The sequence below is a fragment of the Sorex araneus genome, chromosome X (genome assembly GCF_027595985.1).
Source record: "Sorex araneus isolate mSorAra2 chromosome X, mSorAra2.pri, whole genome shotgun sequence".
Classification (NCBI taxonomy): Eukaryota; Metazoa; Chordata; class Mammalia; order Eulipotyphla; family Soricidae; genus Sorex; species Sorex araneus.
Window position 1 is genome coordinate 363,713,466 of NC_073313.1, and position 20,942 is coordinate 363,734,407.

The window sequence follows — 20,942 nt, forward strand, 5'->3', positions numbered from 1 at the left end:
AGCACCCTTCCTCCCACCTTCCCCATGGTTTCAGGATCAAGCACTGAGGAGGAAGACGGATGCCAGCCTTTAGCTGCTATGAGACCTGCCAATGATCTGGGACCCACTGGTCTCTCTAGCAGTGCTGGGAGCTGCAGGTTCAAGATCAGGGTGCCAGCTGGGCACGGGCTGGGGAGAGCCCTCTCCCTGTTTCACAGTCTCCGAGCTCTGTCCCTGTAGGGTAGAGAGTGGAGGGGTGGTCTCTGGGGTGTATTTTACAAGAGCCCCAATTCCATTCTTGGGGGCTCTACCCTTATGACCTAATCACCACCCCCCCACAAAGTGTTCTTTTGTGAAATCCACCCCCTGGAAGGTTAGATCTCAACTTGCAGATTTGGGGGTGACAGAGTTGGACCCCAACCATGAGAAGACAAAATCACTATCGCTCCTTTCTCCCTGGTGCCAGACATTGCTGCCAGCGCTTCCCATCTGCCAGCTCACCACATGGTAACACCTGCCATCCGTGAGGAAGCCACCAGCTCACCCACATTTTGCAGTGGGGCTCAGTGTGGTGAAGTGACTCACCCCGAGTCACACAGCTTGTAAGGGGCAGGCTGGAGTCAAGCCTGGCAGATGAGCTCCGTGACCCATCCTCCACCTCACGACCCTCCAGGCCTCCTTCTCACCAATCAGGAATTAAACCATGACATCCTTCATGGATTATTTATGGATTAACCATTGTGTATTCTGAATCGGCAGTCAGCTGTGATTTTTCCTATGGGTCACGTGTGTGTGTGTGTGTGTGTGTGTGTGTGTGTGATCTCTCCCATACACAGACAAAGGTAAGATTTGAACACAATGGTCCATATCACAGGCTAGAAGTTGGAGAGCAGAAAACCTAGAACAAGGAATAGGTCATTTGTGCCAGGAATTGAAGAAGGCCATCAAAAGCGCCCCAGGATGTGGTTACTCTGAAGATCTGAAGATCTCTGTTGGCCCAGTCCCCAAAGTCTCAGACCAATGTGCATATCCACTGATGGAAGCTTAAGTTTTTATTTTGGATATTTTTGGGGGGGAGATTTATACCCAGCTGTTCAGGGATCACTCCTGGCTCTGCACTCAGGAATTACTCCTGGTGGTGCTCCAGGGACCATACGGGATGCCAGGGCATCCACTTTGGGTGGGCTGCATGCAAGGCAAACAAAATACTATCTGCTGTACTATTACTCCAGTCCCCGGAAGCTTAAGTTTTTTGGAAGCCATGGAAAAGTCTCAGAAAGCAGCAGAGATGCTCAATCATTAGGAAACACCAGCACTTGCTAAGAAAACTCCCTAGCTCTGTGCTCTCTCAGGCCTCCATGCAACCCTCACATCCCGATATCACTACTTCCAAGCTTGCCCTCCGCTTGGTTGGTGTTTGGTACCTCATTCCCAGAGCTAACTCCTTGCTTTGGTAAAAGCAAGGTTTTCTCTCACTTCAAAGCCTGAGTTAAGAGCAGATGAAATCAGGGGGTCTGGCATCTGTAAAACTTTGCCCATTTATATAGGGATTCTACAAAGCAGACTGGGGGAACAGCTCAGCCCAGCTCTCTTCCTGCACATGGGGACCCAAGGGAAGTGGGCAGGAGATCCTGGCTGCTGAGCTAACAGTAACCTGAGGTGTGGAAGGTTTGCCTCTGACAGGCGCCCAAGCTGGGCCCTAAATAATTGTGTCTGTGGTTGGACTTTAGCAACATGGGGTCCTGGCTAGGAGGAAGGCATCACCACTTCCTGGAGGAGAGGAAGTGAGAAAGGCCTGGCCCATGTACCATCTTCTGAGCAAGACTCTTGCTACAAGGGGAGGAGGGGAGAGAGGGAGGCTAGGTGCAGCGAAGGGACGTTGTCTTTGGAAACTGACCTATTGGATGGGGACCGACTTTGCAGTCACCAGCTTGAAAAGGTGAGACTCAAAGAAAGTGAGGAGGGATGGGGCTCATGGACAAAACAAAGGATGGTGCAAGTGTGAGGCCGAGAAAGAACCTCACATGCGCCATGACAGGTTGCACTTCAGCAAAACAAGCAGTAGGCCTAAGTTTCTGTTTCCCCCAAAGAATTCCCTGAGACTGCCCTTGGTCAAAGCTGGAAGTCCCGTAGACACCTCTAGCCAGCCCTATGATAAGTAGGGTATCTCTGGGCACAGCAGGTGGGCACGGCCAATTAGCTCACAGACTTGTGCCTGCTTCCTCACAATTCTTGGGAAAACCACCAGTGTTGCTTATGCAACGATGCGCCATATAATGTTCCCTGGATCTAGCGTCGGGGTCCTTGTTAAGACTCCACTGTGTTGGATGAGGCTTGGATCCTAGCTCGAGCTAATAAAGGTTCCTTCGCTTTTGCATTCTCACTTGTGGAACTTGGTCTCTCTGTGAATGGAAAACCCAGAGCCGGGGCATAACACAAATACAGCTCGCCACTGATTTTCTCCAAGCCAGCCCCCCTGCACAGTACTGTCTGCCAGGAATGCATGTTCCAGCATCCACCCCTCCACATACATGGGCATGACCCAGCTTGTACATGGGGCATGAACTCCCCCCTTTCCCAGGGACACTGTGAGCCTACCCACCACCCCTTCCCCAGGGTATCTAGACACTCCTGTGATCTAACGTCACAGCCCACTGTGAGTCCGTTGGAGGCAGAATGAACCATTAGGACCCAAAGGAAGCCAAGGGACCAAGCGAGACTCAGAAGTGGTTGTAGTATAAAATGTAGGAGGGACCCTGGGGTTCTAGCAGTAACTCCCACCCCACTTCCTTTCCGCCATCTGTTCCCCCGCCACTGGGAACTGCTGAGCTTCCATAAGCACTTCTACAGCGAGAAGGGATTGCTTCTGTGCATTTTTGACTTCTCCTTGTAAGTAACATATATTTATCATTATGGGATTTGCCACGAAGCCTTTCTAACAAGCCAAGGCATTGCAGGTATTCACAATTCCCTCATCTTTCTACTGTCCAATCCGTCAAACGTCCAGGCCACAGAGTGGGAAAACAAAACAACTCTCTCCAAAAGAGCCCCTCTCCGTGCCTTGGGCTGTCAAATCTCGAAGGTCAAAACCGGCAGAAGGCGATGGTCTTTTCATTTATTTTTCTTGACGCCCGTCAATGAAAGCAATCGTGAGTAAAAGTTGTACCTGCCAGGAAAGGAATTGTCCTTTGTACTTAGTGGCAACCTTCACAGCTGAGGGGCACTGTGACAGCTGCTTCTGGAGCCCTGGTGAGGACTGCATATCTCTTACTGGACAGGGAGGATGGTTCTCTGTGCAGCAGTTGGAGTCTTTGCTGTGACCTAGATCGGGCTTGAATGCTCAGACCTTGATTTAATTTAGCATTAAGAACTGAACTGCAGGGGCCAGAGAGATAGTACAGTGGGTAGGGTACTTGCCTTGCATGCGGCTAACTTGGGTCCGATCCCCAGTATCCCATGTGGTTCCCTGAGCACCACCAGAAATAATTCCTGAGCACAGAGCCCAGGGTAACCCCTGAGAAATGCCAGGTGTGGCCCCAAAGCAAATAAAAACAAAGAAGCAAAAAAGAACTAAAGTATAGAAGTCCATTACATTCTTCCAGGCTCCAGTAACCTCGACCAAAGCACCCACTATGTGCTGGTCACTCTGATAAGCAGTGTGGATAGTAAAATGTATAAGCCTAGATCTCTACCTTAATGACTTTTGTGCCCAATTAGATATCAAGTATCAGATGAGACTTCTTGAGAAGAGCTCTCCTGACTGAGTGGGAATAGACCTCAGCCTTCCCAGAACTAGCTGTGATTCAGGGTTCAACTACAAAGCCCTCTTGGGGAAACAGCATCGGGGAAAAAAAGACCCTGAAGATCTATGTTTCCACATGTTATCTATGACTAGGAACAACTTACTGAGCATCTAAGAGATTCAATTTACCCATCTGCATAATGAGCATCACAATATGTATCACATGAGTTGTAGGGGACTTGGAATGAATTGATGGATGTTGATGCATCTGTAACCTGAACATGCACTCTACAGATATTTACCATAAAGATTAACATGATAGTGTCTGCCTCCTTGGAACAAAGAGGAGTGTTGTGGCTCTGTGTTTCACCAAGGACCCAGATGACAGCCACACACGACACTCTAAAGAACAAAGATGGATGGTGATTGGAGGAGTAAGTGAATGCATGGGCAGATGGAACAGAATAAATGGAATGGATATGGAAGAATGAATGGATGAATAAATGTATGCATGGATGGTTGGATGGACAGGAGGATAAGTGGACGAGTAGATACATAGATGAACAGATAGATAAAGATGGGTATGGACAGAGAGAGAAAAAAATAGATGTAAGCATGGGTTAACAGATGTATGTAAGGATAAATGGATGAATTGAAAGGGGAAGGATAGATGATAGGTGGGAGAAAGAATGAGTAGATAGATGTATGGAAGGATGAATAGGGGGTGGTGGATGGATGGGTGGATGAAAGGCACGAAGATTTCTCAGTCTAAATCATGCTGTGTTCTTCTACATCCCCTGAATTCTTGAAATCCAGGGTCTCTTTGGACAAAATAACATAATTTTCTAGTAGACCTCCTACTGAGGCCAGTATTATACACAGTTTGGATATATCCCAATTATCCCAAGTGAGGGAGACTACGAGTAGGATCAGGCTATCTATCGTTGGACAACCTTGTCACTAACCTGTCCGCCTATCATGGGGAGAACAATGATACCCTGCCTTGAATACAAACTCATCTCACCTCTCCAGGTTGTTCATAGTGGACTTTTGTTTTTAGTGTTAATAAAAGGTTGTGGAAACCTACCTGCTTGGGGTAGAAAGTGATTTAAGTTAAACTGGTAGCCATGATTCCTATGATCTCAGTGGTACTTTCTGGGGAAAAAATTACTCATGTTCCTCCCCAAGGCTGATAAAAACAGAATGGCTCAGGAAGGGACTTAGCCTGATGGATCCTGTGAAATGCATGATTCTGATTTGCATGCCCAGAGCTTGAGCCCAATCGCTTCAAGTCCAGCTACTTTAAAGAGCAATAGCTTGTGAGTAGCTGCCTCAGTATTGTTGCTGAAGGAGAGATAAGGCAGTGCTAGAATAAGACACTTGTCTTGCATGCAGCCAAACCCGACTGGATCCCCAGAGTCACCAGAGTCCTCTGAGCACTGCCAGGGGTCACTCCTGAGCAGAGCCAGAAACAGCCCCTGAGTATTATTGGGTATGAAAGCCCTCCCCCCCACCAGAAAGAAAGAACATTTTGCTGCTCAAAGGTTAATCCAGGCACACTTAGTAGTACTGGGACTTTGGGATCCAAAGTTAGAGAACAAAGGATGGGTGTGAAATTATTAATGTAACCTTCCTCAAACATAATCCCCCAAAGCCTGAGCTGTCTGGAGGAAGGGCGGTCCTGAGCCCCTTCATGGGTCTGGAGGGGCTGAAGAGCACCCTTAGGCTTCCTGTGCCTGCCAGCTAACTTATCCTCTGCACAATCCCAGTGAGATAACTCAAAGCTTTCCATTTTAAAGATTGGAAAATTGAGGCTCACAGAGATTTGAAAACTTGCTCAATGTGCCACTGGGTGTTCGAGTTCCCTGCCTGCATCCTGTGGACCTGAGCCTGTGGATCATGCTGAGTGCAGAGCATCCTGAGCTGTAAGAGCGTTTCCCATGCCAGGGTGCCAGGGATATAGGTCTCTGACAGCCTGAGGATGAGTTTTAGGGCCTTAAAAATGATTTTTAAAGTCTCCAAATGGCTCTCTCTTCCCAGTGTAAATCACCGGGACATTGAAGCCCTTACTGTACATTTATTAGTGTGCTATTCCGAGCAAGGGGGAAAGAGAGAAGCTGACGCTCTGACTTTGAAAGTGAGAAAAGCTGGGTCTGAAATTAAATCACGGTGACACTGGCCCTCCAGGGCATCAATTTCAGTAAAGGGTCCCCCATCCCAGAGCTGCACAGGCAGGAGGCCAGGGGCACTCTCTGGCCAGGGAATCATTGCTCCGTGCTGGCCAGCCAGCCCTGCTGCACTGCCCTGAATGATCCCTGTCTAGCTGGGCACAGCCTGGCAAAGGTACTCAGGCACCTTTACAGATGCCCATGGAACTTTCCGAAGCTGTCAGACCCCCAGCCTCTCCCTCATCACTGACATCACCTGGCTTTCTTACAGGGGCATTCAGGACCCTGGGCCATAGGGCTGGTGGGACTCTCTATTGGATGGTGGGCATCACTTTTCTGCTTTGTCAGTCTAGGGTTGGCCCAAAGAACAGGAATCTGGATGGGGAAAAATCACTTCCTGTTTTCTGTTCTGAGCTGCGAGCTAAGGCAAGTTGCTAGTATCTCAGGACAGGGGTGCATCTAGAAGCTCCTAGAGACAATAAGGTAAGGAGACAGACTGGGAAGGAAGAAGGCTAATCCATAAGCAATGGGGCCAGAATTGAAGTCACCCGCCTCCCAGACCCTCCAATTACTAACTCTACCAGAATCCCCTTGCAGGACTTCCAACTGCAGGACTGCAACTGGTTTCAAATTGGGATCTTTGATTCCAACTGGTTGGTTCGAATAAATGTAGCAGCTGGGAAGGTATCCAGCATAGAAGAGGGCTTTGATTCCCCTGGGGAAGGAGAGAGGGTGGCGGTGGTTCCAGCCTAAGAAATGAAGAGTTTGAGCATTTCAAGCAGCAGTCAGGAGCCCCGGGTCTTTCCCAAACATTTTTAGCCAACTGAGTCATTGGTTCAATGCAATGGTCTAGGATAAGGGGGCTCCTAGGTCTGCGATGCTCAAGGTCCCTGGGGCTGCACCAAAGTCCTCAGGATGCTTGGGGGACCTTTGGATGCTGGGGATGGAACGGGGACTGGCCACATGCAGGGCATGTGCTTTAAACCCTGGACTATCTCTCTCCGACCCTAAAATCTCAAATATTTCTTACTATAGATGCTCACAGGGACAGGGAGAGAGACCCAGAGAGGAGGGGACCCTGAGTCCTGTACCTTGACCCTCTGTACCTTGACCTTCAGATCATCAGGACTTAATGATCTGGGGGAGCTGATTCTAGTAACCTCTGAGTATTTTGCAGAAAGGGAAAGCCTCAGGCCGGGAGTAGCTTCTTCGTCTGTGTCCCTCCCCACCAAGAGCCTCGTTTGTGCTGTGAGGTGGTGTTGACAGCACATCCTGGCTCAAGCCCCAGTATGACACATCCTTTTATTTATTCATTCATTTATTTATTTTACTTTATGGGTCACACCCAGTGATATACAGGGGTTACTCCTGACTCTGCACTCAGGAATTACTCCTGGTGGTGCTTGGGGTACCATATGGGATGCCGGGGATTGAACTTGGGTCGGCCGCGTGCAAGGCAAATGTCCTACCCGCTGTACTATTGCTCTGGCCCCCCACATCCTTTGATTTAAAACATCTTTACAAGTATTGGTAATTTAAATGATTGTCAACTTCTGTGTTCTTGGGGCCCGACTCTACCTCCACACACCTAGTCTGGCTGCACAGTCAAGTCCACAGATACCTGCTGCAACAAGAGAAAGCTGAGCACTGGAAAGAGGGCAGGTAGGTGAGCGGAAGTCCAGACTCAGCCCGGGGGAGTTCCCCAGGCCCCTCATCCCTTCCAGCCCAAACACCCCTAGAGCCTGTGCTCGTGGTTCCAGAGAGGCCCAGCTCCCCTCATCCATAGCTGCCTGTGGATGAGCTTTTAGTAGAAAGGCAGAAACAGCTGCGGACCTCAGCTCAGCCTCCTTGTGCCTCTGGGTTCCAACGTCACACAGGACACATGCTCAGGCGTCACTCCACTTCCTGGCCTCATCCTCTTGCTCCTTGAAGCTGTGCTCCGGGGTCTCAGGCCATGATGCAGCCGAGTCCCCGGGAGGCACTTTATTCCTGTGGCTGAATGAACGGAGGACCGAGCCACATCTAGCATCTATTAGGTATGACTACACGTGGGCCCTGGGTGAGTCATTTACCTTATGGCGCTTCCTAATTGGCCACGTTAACTAGGTATTATCATACTCATTCGATTCATGGGAACTTTGTGGCCTCTCACTGCTAGCCCGTGGCTGCTCGATTCTGTTGCCAGCCAGGTCTGGGCTGTCTGTCAGCCCTGCCTGCTCGGCTCGTCTGCTTCCATGGCCATTCTGGCCGGGTCGAGGAGCAGATGGGCAGGCTGGGCTCTCTGTCCTTTGTCCCCTGGGAAGTCCCTGCACACCAGGCTGCTTCGGCTCATGCTCTGTGGTTCATTAGACCTCACACATGCTGCTGCTTCCCAGACAACGGGGAAGGGAGCAGCTGTGAGGATTCCCCACTGCCCTCTCATGCCGCCGGCGCCTGTGAACAGGCTGCTGACCGCCCTCGCAGCTCACTGACTTCCTGGGGATTGGTGGCTTCTGACTTGTCACACTGCCCCCCCACTGCTCTGAGTCAGTCTCCCCCAAGCCATGCTGGTGAGGACAATTCCCTAACACAACCAACAGAGAACGTTGTTTTCCAAATGGTGCTCCCCAGATCTCTACCAGAACTCATCACGGTCATCATGGCCAGAGTGTCACTCTCTCCTGGTCACACTGAAGACTAAGCCAGTGGGACCATCTGTGACAACGAAGGGCATGCACTGCCTGCGAGGTGGCAAGCTCTTGACCCTAAACCAAGGGACTCCTGAGATTAGCACTGACCCCACGATCAGAGATCAGACACGTCTCAATCTCTTGTGATCCACAATTCTGAGCAGAGCAGAGTGGGATAGGAAATAATGGACTCACTGTTTCCATGCATTCAGAGTGTGCAAGACCCCTCACCCACTTCACTGCATGGACCCTCAAGCATCACGTGGGCCTGGCATGTACCACAGCCCCACTTTACAGATGGAAAAACTGAGGCTTGGGAGGAATTGGGGTCATCTAAGTCACAGAACTCATTCAATGGATCAAGCCTGGTAGAAGAAATGCCCTCCTGAACCCTTAGCACTGGTCACTGTCACTGTCATTGTCATCCCGCCGTTTGTCAATTCACTCAAGTGGGCACAAGTAATGTCTCTATTCCTCCCAGCCCTGAGATTTTTTTAAATTATTTTTTTATTAGTGAATCACCGTGAGGGTACAGTTACAGATTTATACATTTTCGTGCTTGTGTTTCCCTCATACAATGTTCGAGAACCCATCCCTCCACCAGTGCCCATTCTCCAACACTGATGAACCCAGTACCCCTCCCACCCCCAATCCCATTTCCCCAACCCCACCTCGCCTCTGTGGCAGGGTATTTCCTTTTGTTCTCTCTCTCCTTTTGGGTGTTCTGGTTGTCAATAGTGGTATTGAGTGGCCATCGGGTTCAATCTATAGTCTACTGTCAGCACACATCTCCCTTTCCGAGCGGGTCCTCCAACCACATTTTACTTGGTGTTCCCTTCTCTATCTGAACTGCCTTTTCCTCAGGATAGGAGGCCACCTTCCAAGCCATGGAGCAAACCTCCTAGTACTTATTTTTACTATTCTTGGGTGTTAGTCTCCTATATTTTTATTTTATATTCCACAGATGAGCACAATCGTACTATGTCTGTCTCTCTCTTTCTGACTCATTTCACTTAGCATGATACTTTCCATGTTGGTCCACTTATATGCAAAGTTCATGACTTCATCTTTTCTAACAGCTGCATAGTATTCCATTGTATAGATGTACCAAAGTTTCTTTAACCAGTGCCAGTCCTCGGGCACTCGGGATTTTTCCAGATTCTGGCTATTGTAAACAGTACAGCCCTGAGATTTTAGCTGCCTCTTCTTACTCATCTTTCCCCCAAATTGGAGGCTCTTTCAAGGTCAGGGGAATGAGGCCTATCATTACTGTTTTTGGCATATCAAATACAGCATGGGTAGCTTTCCAGGCTCTGTCCGTGTGGGAGGGATACTCTTGGTAGTTAGCTGGGCTCTCCGAGAGGTATGTATATATGTATGTATGTATGTATGTATGTATGTATGTATGTGTGTATGTATGTATGTATGTATGTATGTATCTATCTATCTATCTATTATCTATGATTTGTTGCCTACTGTCTGAACTCTATCAAATATGGTGTGGTAATTATGGAAAATGGGTAGGAAGTGTCTTATAATGTGTCCGAAAGCAGCCTGGAGTGTGGCGGCAGTTGGGTAGTGGGGGTCGGCTGCTGGGGCTGGGTCCCTTAGGGTGGGGAGGGTTCTCACCCGCCCCTCTCTGGGGCACCCTGAGTGTAAACAGCCTGGTGCAGAGTCCTTAAACTTAGCACTGGTGAGTACTCAATAATAAATGTCCATTGAACTGATGGATGGATTAGTGAGCTAGAACTTACAGTCAGGCCTCTGGTTCACAGAATTCTCATTAGTCTGCCACACTTCTGTGACCAATAAAACCACTCTTAACAATGAATTAAAATAGTTTACAATGAGGCTGATAAGGACCAGATCTCCCATTCTCCAGTCCCTGCTTATGTGTGGCAGAATATTCAAGTTCACAGTTTTCTCATCTGTTGAATAGGAGGATGGGAGTAAACACAGTTCTAGCTTATTGTGATGTTGTGACTGCTAATAAAATGAGAGCTTGTAAGTGTACCCCAATGACTGGGTGATACGTCTACAAGTTCTAGAGATGTGTTGGCACCTTCAAGTGGGGACTGGACCTTGTACATCTTGGTAACTCACTTGCTTAGCACCATGGACTCAGATCACATAGCACAGAACAATTTCCCTCCCCTCCCAGGCCTGTTTCCCACACCTGGAAACCAGTCGAGTAAACCAATACATCTCAGAGTTTCTCTTATTTCTAATCTTTCCATTTCTGTGGTTCTCATCAGGGGTGATTTTTCCTTCCAAGGGAAACTCGGCCAAGCTGGAGATGTTTTTATAGTAACAACTGGGTGAGAAAATAACTTCATTGAAGGTAGAGGTCTGGGAAATAAGTGGGAGGGGTTCCATCCTGGACAGCGAACTGTGGCAGGAATTTTCAGACCCTTGGATGTCACAGAGGGAACAGAACACCCTCACCCAAGTCAACAAAACACAGAGCATTCCTGGGTTTTCAGAACCAGCACCTGAGTCCTGGAAAGGTGTCCAGAGCCCCGAGGAGCAGAGTTCCATGTTCCAGGGCACGACTGAAGAAATGACTGAGGATGCTATGCCACTTACCAGAAAAGCAACAGTCCAGTGTTGGATTATACTCTAAACATTTTAGGTTTAACATTGGTTTGACCTTTCTCCCCCTGCAGGGAGCTTAGGTGTATTGAGTAACTCCCACCACAGTGCTCACAAGGCACACCCGATTTCATCAGGCACTCCCAATCCTCTGTTTATCTTTAACCTCTCTTTTGTGCTCTGCTTCCCTATCTGTTAATCACTCATATCCCCAAATCATACCCTGTGACTTGTAAAGTCAAATTCTCCTGAGGACTCTGGATTTTGTATATGTAAGTGAAATATTAATTTTCTCTTTCCTTTATGTCCTTTGCATAGTTTACTTTAGTGCACTGTCCTTTTTGTATAGACACAGGAAGACAGTTAATGCTATACTTTTGTAACATGGAAGTTAATTGACTCCAAATAATATTCACTCCTAGGTATCCATCATATTTATTTGATTTTAACCTCAGTTGCCCTTAGTTCCTAACACCCCCAAACAGGGGCCCCTCCTAAGGACAAAGATTGGCCCAGAACAAACCATAACTATCCTGGCATCAGAAAGGGACAGGCTGAGTGCCATAAGCAGTATAATAAGTTAAGAGCACGATCATGGAACAAACTATGGATGACCCCCCAAGGAAGTAACTGAATAAGGATTCTACTGGGGTTGGGAAAGATTAACCTGGCCTGCAGACTGTAGTCTGGGATATATAGCAAGACGTTCCCAGGAAAAGCGACTCTTTAAGCTTAATGTATCTCTTCCGGTGTCCATACAGAAGGACTAGAAATATTATTAAGTGAATTTAAGATGACTGTTTAAGTGGGTACTAAGGGAAGGGGAAAGCAGTATGCCCTTTGATGGAATTCTGTCCTTGGGCAGATCTCCGAGGAGGAATCTAGAGTGCTGAGCACTTAAGACGAAAATTTGTCCTTGAGTATCTCCTAGGACACCCCCTGAAGGAAGAGCTTTACGTCAGCTCATTGTTCATGATGATGTTCAACCACACCTATGTGTAATTGCTACCCCCAACCCTTCATGATTTCTCTATACCTAACGCTGTGAGACTTGAATAAATGGATACTGATTACCAACCAGCCTGGTGGCCCCCATTTCTTTCTTGGGGACAGTGGGGACAGCAGAGAGGGAGGAGGTGTGATCAGCCCCAAACGCACCGAGGGGACCCTAGGTTACTGTGGGTGGGCCAGTGACTACCCATGCAGGAACAGCAACAGGCCAGGACCCATGCACCTTCCCCCCAGTCCTCAGCACAGTATGGGGGTGGAGGTTGGCCACAGCATGAAGAGGGACCCTTCTGAAAGGCAGGGGTTGAGCCAGAAATGTGACATCTTCTGCAATCAAGATACAAAGAGGGGTCTTTCACCCCTGCTAATTATCAAGCAACTGGAGGTCTTCGAACCCTCAAAGCTGAGGTCTCTTGATTATTGTAGTGGGCTGAGAACAGAGGTCAGGCAGAGAGAGGCGCTCGCCCAATTTTGCTTTCCAGTATGATTTCTTAGAGACCAGATGACCCGCTGGGCAAGCAAGCAAGCAATTATCTACCAGAGACTTGGGGTTGTTCACTGATACTCTGCTAGGTACTAGCTCAGAGCTGGACAAGCCTTCAGTCACGGGAACAAGGAAGCTATTCAGCCTTCACTGAATGGACCATGAGTAGCCCTGATGATTCTGCCTCGGGCTCCCCACTCCCAGCTAACCCCTGGAGTGGTCACACTAGTTTGCTCTTTCCCTTCTGCTCCAGTTCTGCTGTTAAAATTCCATTTCCAGCCTAGTAAATTACTTTCATTTAAGCCTTTTAACAGCCCCTTGGCTGCCTTCTTCTTGGCTCCTGACTGGGCTTCGGGAAACAAAACTCTTTAACACCCACTTATTAAATGTCCACTCTGCCAGCTGGTCTTCTGGCCTCTAGGAAGGCCACCAGGCTGGGTGGCCAGGGTGGCCCAGGGATCAGCCCCAGGGAATATTAGCTCTAATAGCTCCATCTGGATTCTTCCCATTAAAGGGCCATTGTGAGATTTAAGCGGATGTCACAGACGCCGGAAATGGGCAGCCGAAAGCCAAATGGCCTCTCCCACAATCCGTGTTGACCGCGGGGAAAGACTTACCCATGCTTCCCTGGCGTGGGGACCAGGAGGATCTCTCTTCCAGCCTCGTTGTGGGGCAGTAGCTGGGCGACGTACCTCCCCGAGGGCTGCAAGTGTCTGTGCACCGAGACGGCCAGTTTGCAGTGCTCACTGCTGCTCCTCATCCAGGGGCTCAGGATGGTGTGCTTGGAGTTGGCGGAGGTGTTGAGAAGGAGGAAGGAACCTGCAGAGAGACAGCAAGTATGACTCTGGGCCTGTGTCCACCAGATAGAAGGGTCAGCAGCCGTGCCGTGGCAGGACTGAGAGTCAATTACGACCCAACTGGCCAGGCTGGAGAGCTTCCTCGTCCTGTCTGCCTATACCCAGCGCGATGTCCTCTGCCTAAATTCTCTTTAGGAAAAGTACACCATGGTGACGGGAGGATTAGCTTTATAATCAGCTCAACCCAGCTTCCCACGGTTACACCTTTGTCCTGGAGTTTCAGTTTGGCCATCTGCAAAATGGGAATGAAAATATCAGTCTCATAGGGTCCGGTGGGGATTATCTGAAAGAAGCGTGGGGAGCATACTTTGTGGTATCAGGCAGAGAGGAAGCACCTTGCTTAATCCTCTAATACCTTGTTATGACCATCTTCGAAATAAGACAGTTGGAGTAGAGATGATAGCTCAGGATAAAGAAGGGGTGATGACTCAGATTCTTTGTCAATGGGCAAAACTGACAAAGTTCTAGAGGATACAGGGGAACATAGAAACGACGAACATAGGAAGTATGATTTAATCCCAAGTGACAAGAATGAGAGACACAAGCAGGAGCTGAGTTTTAAGATTTGCATGTTGGAGGAAAGTCCTTCCCTTCTGAATTTTTCCAAGGGCAGAGAAGATTTCAATGTCTCCTTACAAAGACAATTTTTGTCTTACATGGATCTCAAACTTGATTTGACTTACTGACCCACTTGAAGAAATAAATTGCTCAGTGTACCCCTGAAAATCTACCTTCTTTAAGTGAACACACAGAAGTGAACACACACAAGGGATTCCCCCAATCCACAATTGGACCAGAGGCTACTATCACTCTATGGGTAGTTCTAATAACCCTCTGGGGGCGGTACTTCTGGGAAACACTATTAGGGTATCTTCACCATGTAGATCCATTTTAAATCAAAGCTGACCTGAGTTATCCATATCATATTCAACTTGAGATTCAATTCACATCTCTTAGATAATTCAGTTACCAAGAAATGCATAGGTTGGCTTCCATCTCTCAAACAGCTAAGAGTGATTTCAAGAAGGTTTTTCTCCAGTGGCTTAGAGGGACACAACTTGGGTCACTGACGTCACAATTAAGAGCATGGACTTTGCTTAGCAGTGGACTAGCCTAGGACAAAGTGTTCATTTTCTCAGGTTCTCATTTTCTCCTTTATGAGATGGGGTGAGAGGAGTTGGCTGAAGGTAAATCTTAGAATCTATTTTAATTCTTCAGTCTGGGGTTTTATCAATTGGCCATTGGTTTCCCCAGCGCGAGCCTGGTTGCTCACCCTCTCAGCCCACAGTAACCGCACCTGAGCTTCCTGTCCCATTCCCAGCCCACTACATGCTAATGCTAATTTCAGTAGCTCAGGCCAAGTGACCTACAAGGAACTTAGAGCATGTGGATTACGGTCAGCATAAAAGCACAGCACTGTTTTATTTTTTCCAGGCATTCCTTCCAATGCATTGATTTTGGATTCTTCTACACTGAATTTTGGATCCTTAGAAGTTGTTTCTTTTGCAGTGGAAGCCTGTTCCAAACAGATCTATGTGTTTGCCAGTGGGACTCAGCATCTGAGGCTCAGCCTTCTGAAGTCACCCCTCGGCACCTAAAATCCATCTCCTTCTGCAGACAGCCCAATTTACCAAGTAGGCAAATGACCTAGCAGCGGCAATAAAGAATGATACAGATGGAAGAAGGGAATTCCAACAAGATGCAAAGCATTTCCAAGGAGAAGGCATTGACACACTGGAGATTTGCCATACGCAGAAGTTTCTGCTTGAAATAAATCTGCTAGCCCAACACTGCTTCTGGGATGGACCAGGGATATGGCGTCAGTTTGAAGAAATGAATCCTCTATTATTGTTGTGAAGTTGCTATGTGGCATTTGTTCTCAGACGATCACCAGGATGGATGGGTGTGCACACATGTTTCCGTGTGCACACCCCTGAGAAACTCACGTTTCCCAGCAGAAGGGAAAATGAATGGATCTAAGAGCTGTGCCTACACCGAGTTCCTGGGCGGGGAAAGACATGCAAACTCTCTCCCTGTAACTCACTCTCAAAATTAGGACTCTTTGAGAAGCTGACTGGAAGATGGATTATTTTTCCAGTTCTAATATGCGAGATCTTGTTTATATGAATTTTATTTTGTGCAACTGGGCTATCAATAAGAGACTGGGCTTAAAGTATTTCCACTCTCAATGAAACTCCAGAGTTGAGAACCATCTCTTTATCAGCTGCTTTCTGCTACCAAAAAAAATAGAAGGAAAAAGAAAAAAATAAATTTCACTAGTTCCTTGGGATATTGTTGGTATAAATCTTTTAATGTCAGTGAGAATTATCTCCTCTCTCTCTCTTTTCTGTTTCCTGTTTATTTTGCTCAGCATAGCTTGGGGCTAGGGAAGGCTCCTGGGGTCCCTTCTAATTAAAAAGGATGGACTGGCAGCTCACAGATGGCCCCCCATACCCCAAGTGTGGGCTGGGGGGAGAAGAACAGCAGATCAAAGTGCTCTGTGTCAACAGTGCAGGATCATGTTCTCCTCATTAGTGGTTGTGCTGCTATGGTCAGTGATTAAATATGAAAGTCTTATTATTTTCACCTCTGTTCACCAATAGAGCCATGGGTCGCTCTCATCTCAGCTGTCAGGGCCAACATAATGAGCCAGAAACCAAGGGGCACGATCCTTGAAGTCAAACGGACTCAAACCTAGGCTCTTTATTCATTTCAAGGTTTGAGATCAGCGTTTATATTTCCTCCACCTTGGTCTGCTCAAGTGTAAGAGGAGAACTGGCGCCATCAGATAGGGTTATTGTTAAATTAGTCGCAACGCCCCTGGTGACCAGCTCAATGCCTAGCGTGAGGATGTGCGTGATGGGAGTGTTTGTGTGCTGTGTTGAGGGGGTCTTCAATTGGAGCTGCTTTTATCTCTCACAAGCTTGGAATCAGAAGAGCTTGGGCCCCAGTTCCGCAGCTACCAAACTTCCTTTGTAAAATTAAGAGGTTGGCTAAAGCTTCTCCAAGGAGGCTTCCAGCTCTGAAATGTCAGTAATTCTCTCTCCCTGCCTAGACTATTATCCTTCAAAAGGGACCACCTCAAGTCTCCAAGCTCTTGTGTTTTCAATTTACCTCTATGAAGGTTCGGCCCCAAACTGGCTCAATCAATTGGTCCAAAACGTCTTGAATTTTACCTTTTGAGAAGTGAACTGAGTCCCTAATCACATTTTTTTCTTCCAATTTATACAGACATATCCCGGGTCAGGCTTCTATCCCAGCATCCTGGATTTGCAGAGATGCCTCTACTGGTAAGACTCCAAAAGTTGGGCACCAAACACAATGTTGATCATGTGGTAGATTCTCGGTCACTGTAAACATGCCCACTGTAGGGAACAGGACCTATGTCCAATAAGCTAGTCCCTGTTGTCCAACAGAACCTCTCTAGGATCTCTGGTTAGAACGACTGGTTAAACAAACATGGCAGCCTTAGGGAATCACATTGACCCTACTTTCCAAGACACATTCATATTATGTCATGCAAAATAGCTTTCTGTGGTCTCACTCAAGATTCCTTACTCGAAGGCGAGTCTATTAGTCATCCTGCTTGTCTGTGCTTCTCCACGCCTACCTCCATGTCAGCTGGAATTTTCCTGACATGGTTAAGGCTGGGAAATAACAATTAAGTCTTTTGTTTACAGGTTAATGATAAAGGCTGAAAATCAATAAACAGCTTCTGTGCTGATGGCCATGTATTTTTTGCTGCAATGATCAAGGATTGTATTTATAAACTTCTCTATGAGTCCATATATCCCACTACACAAAAATTGAGCTATATCTTAACTTGTCTTGATTATGAGACAGGACTTTGGTGTGTAGTTTTTGTTATTCCAGAGTACCCTAATTGATTTTGTCTCTTTATGCACATATGCCTTCTTTCTTGTTTCACTTTAATTTCTTTTATCTCTGCTTTCCTCACATCACTGACACCAATTCCTGATCCTCCTCCAGGTCCACTATCATTACAAAATTTCTTTTTATGTGGACTCTTCCATTAGTCTCACCAATCTCAGGAAAGAATCCCAGAAGGGAATGTACTTGCATGTCTTTAAAGATCTACGATATTTAAATGCTGTCTTTATCCTTAGTTGAGAGCTTTTCTGGCTCTATTATCTGGATTAAAATCTTTGTCTGGAAATTTGAAAGCCTAGTTTCAGAACTGAGGTTGGTTTCACTAATTTTTTTCCATCAATATTTTACATTTTATAATACAATCACATTTATATACCGATTTCTTGTTTACGGGTATGAGGCAAAGAACTATCATGAATCAAAGTGTCTTCATCATTAGTCACTAACTTCATTCAAGAGTGTTAACACTGCTGTAAAGAAATTAATATAAAAGAGCCTATCCACACCTATATTTGTCGGAGTTCTTAGTTCAATAGCCAGGATGTGGAAACAACGAAAATGTCCAATGACAGATGAATAGTTAAGGAAGTTGTGGCATCTATACACAATGGCATACTATGCAGTCAAAAGAAACGATGACTTCATGCAATTTACTGTAATCTGGATATAATTGGAGAGTATCATGTTAAGTAAAATAAGATAGAGGACAGACAACTGGATGGCATCACTCATCTGTGGAAGAGAAACAGACAAACCAAGGGAATGGACAGTAATACACGATGACAAATTTTTGACCTCATATTACAAAACTGATTAACTGATTAACATAAGGGAACATGTTGAGGAAATAAAGATTGGATGAGAAGTGACAAGGAAAGTGACAGTGGGGTCATGGGCACTTTTATGGTGTGGCACATGTACAGTAACTAAGTACATAAATATCATAAACTTTGACCATATTTAACTTTACTACCTGACTATAATAGTATTTTAACACTATTTTCATTACTGATTTGAACTGATTCTGTTTTCTCCCTTCTGAAGCTTTTAGACTCTAAGACCTTCTGAAACTTCAATTTTGTATTGAGGATCTGAAACCTCAGTACAAAACATCCCAGTCTGGATCTCTCTAAAAGTTGCTCTCTGGCCTGTATTGGATTCTTTCCACCCCAAACCACATACTCCTTTGATCTCTGCTAAATCTAGCTTGTCGTTTCTTTCCATCATTAGTGATTTAATTTCCCTCTCTTCTTAATCTTGACTTTTTCAGAAAAGCTTCATCTTTCAAGTTAACCTCTGCTACCCAATTTATCTTTGCTTCCTTGAGGAGTGACTTTTTAATATTGATGTCTTTTTCATACATCCTATTGCTCCCCTGTTGGATGATGTTTGATCAGCCCCCACCACCGAAAGAGGAGAAACCAGGAAGGTTTTGAGAAACTGCTGTGTGCTGGATGGCCGCTACTGTCTCTGTCAGAGCCATTCCAGTGGCAATGGCAGGAGAAGGCCATTATTGCAGGTGCCTCTCCCCTGGCAGACACATCACTCAGGCGTGAATATCATCACCGGCAGCCCTAGTTCTTTCAGCCCATTTGAATTTTCTCAGAAGTGCCCCTCTACTTTTTCCCTGTGGTTAGATTCCTGATATCTCTCAGTCTGGACAAATGGGACTGGAAAAGGGGTGGGGATCATGCAGTTTAATTATACCCTAGAAGAATTTCACTCCTCTGCCCTTCTCCTCATCTTCCTCTTCCTTATCTTATCCTTCCCTGGACTGGTTCCTATCACTATTGCTGGGAGTCTTTAAGACTACCAAATCCACTCTCTTCTTTAAGCTCCTTGTGCTGTGATATTTTGTTCTCCCATCATGAAACTTGTATCTCTCCTTTGTGCTCTAGAAATCACCCATGGCTTTCTTTCTTTCTTTCTTTCTTTCTTTCTTTCTTTCTTTCTTTCTTTCTTTCTTTCTTTCTTTCTTTCTTTCTTTCTTTCTTTCTTTCTTTCTTTCTTTCTTTCTTTCTTTCTTTCTTTCTTTCTTTCTTTCTTTCTTTCTTTCTTTCTTTCTTTCTTTTTCTTTCTTTGTGCTACTGAGATGCAGGGTCTCATTCCCCTGACCCTGAGAGAGCCTCCAATACAGCACTGTTGGGAAGAACAAGTAAAGAGAGGCTTCTAAAATCTCAGGGCTAAGACAAGTAGAGACGTTAGTGAGACCGCTCGAGAAAATCGACAATCAACCGGATGATGATGATGATGATGATTAAGAACTGGGCCCTCTGTTGACTATTTTTCTTTTCTTTATTACTTTAGTGGAACCATAGAGACAAGGAGATAAACATGTGTTCCAGCTACTGTCCTGAATTTGGAGCCTCCTAAATCATATTCTGAGAGTGAGAACATGACTAAATAAATATATTGATGGACAGATTTCCCTCTTCATAAATCACACATGATTCTGGCATCATTGGCTAATTGTCCATATTGAAACTAAGCTATTAAATCGTTATTAGAAACTATTACTGATTCAATTGATCATGATGCCATTCATAGTAGGTGGTACCTAAACCTAACAGCACAAGCTTAATGGGCTGGAATATGCACAGAACAGTGCAAACCAACGCAAACAGGCCTCGGACACATGCCACAGATGCCTTTTCAGAAAATGCTGCTGCACATCCAACCAATATATATTCCACACGGTGATAGTAGCTACGATGAAAAAGCTCTGTCGCACTGTCACACTGTCATCCCATTGTTAATCGATTTGCTCGATCCGGCACCAGTAACGTCTGCATTGTGAGACTTGTTACTGTTTTTGGCATACCAACTATGCCACAGGTAGCTTTCCAGGCTCTGCCGTGCGGGAAGGATACTCTCAGTAGCTTGCCAGGCTCTCTGAGCGGGATAGAGGAATCGAACCCAGGTCAGCCGTGTGCAAGGCAAACGCCCTACTTGCTGTGCTATGGCTCCAGAAAGCTCTAGGAGTGAATAAATTTGAGGTATTCTGGGTTAAGTAAAAGTAGACATACCCTTTCACTGCAGGACTTCTTAGAACCTAAAATGCCAATAAGAGTAATGACTCCTTATAAGTAGGGTACAAGGTAAGCACTTCCCAAACCCCACTGGGCCCAGAGCTCTCTCCATTTGCATCATACCATCAAAACATGTTTTGGAAACCCTCTGCCAACCTATTTCTGTTCTGAAGACCATTTGCAGAAAGTTGAAAGAGAAAAACATCAGCAAAAAAAGGTAACAGAGAGGGTGATTCTATATTTAAACATGTTATCTCTTAAAGCATAAATCTTGTCTATCTAGCTCTTAGGTGCTCCTGTTTTTTAAAAATATGTATTTTTATTGAATCACAGTGAGATACAGTTACAAGGTTGTTTATGCTTGGATTTCAGTCATATAATGTTCCAACACCCATCTTTCCACCAGTGTACATTTCCCCCACCAATGTCCCCAGCTAGCTACTCCTCTTATCAGGAACTGAATTTCTTATGGAGAATTATACTTTCTGAAATGCTCTTTTGAGTTACTGCATTGTTCTCACTA

The 20,942-nt window shown here is 46.2% G+C and overlaps 1 protein-coding gene across 1 annotated transcript in view; it reads right to left on the reverse strand.

Annotated features, from left to right (window-relative positions):
* ALK (ALK receptor tyrosine kinase) overlaps positions 1-20,942 on the reverse strand; it is a 701,082-nt gene that overhangs the window by 304,244 nt on the left and 375,896 nt on the right. Inside the window, exon 4 of the mRNA XM_055121497.1 lies at positions 13,260-13,461. Within this exon, the coding sequence (XP_054977472.1) occupies positions 13,260-13,461 (202 nt within the window). The remainder of the gene's footprint in view (positions 1-13,259; positions 13,462-20,942) is intronic.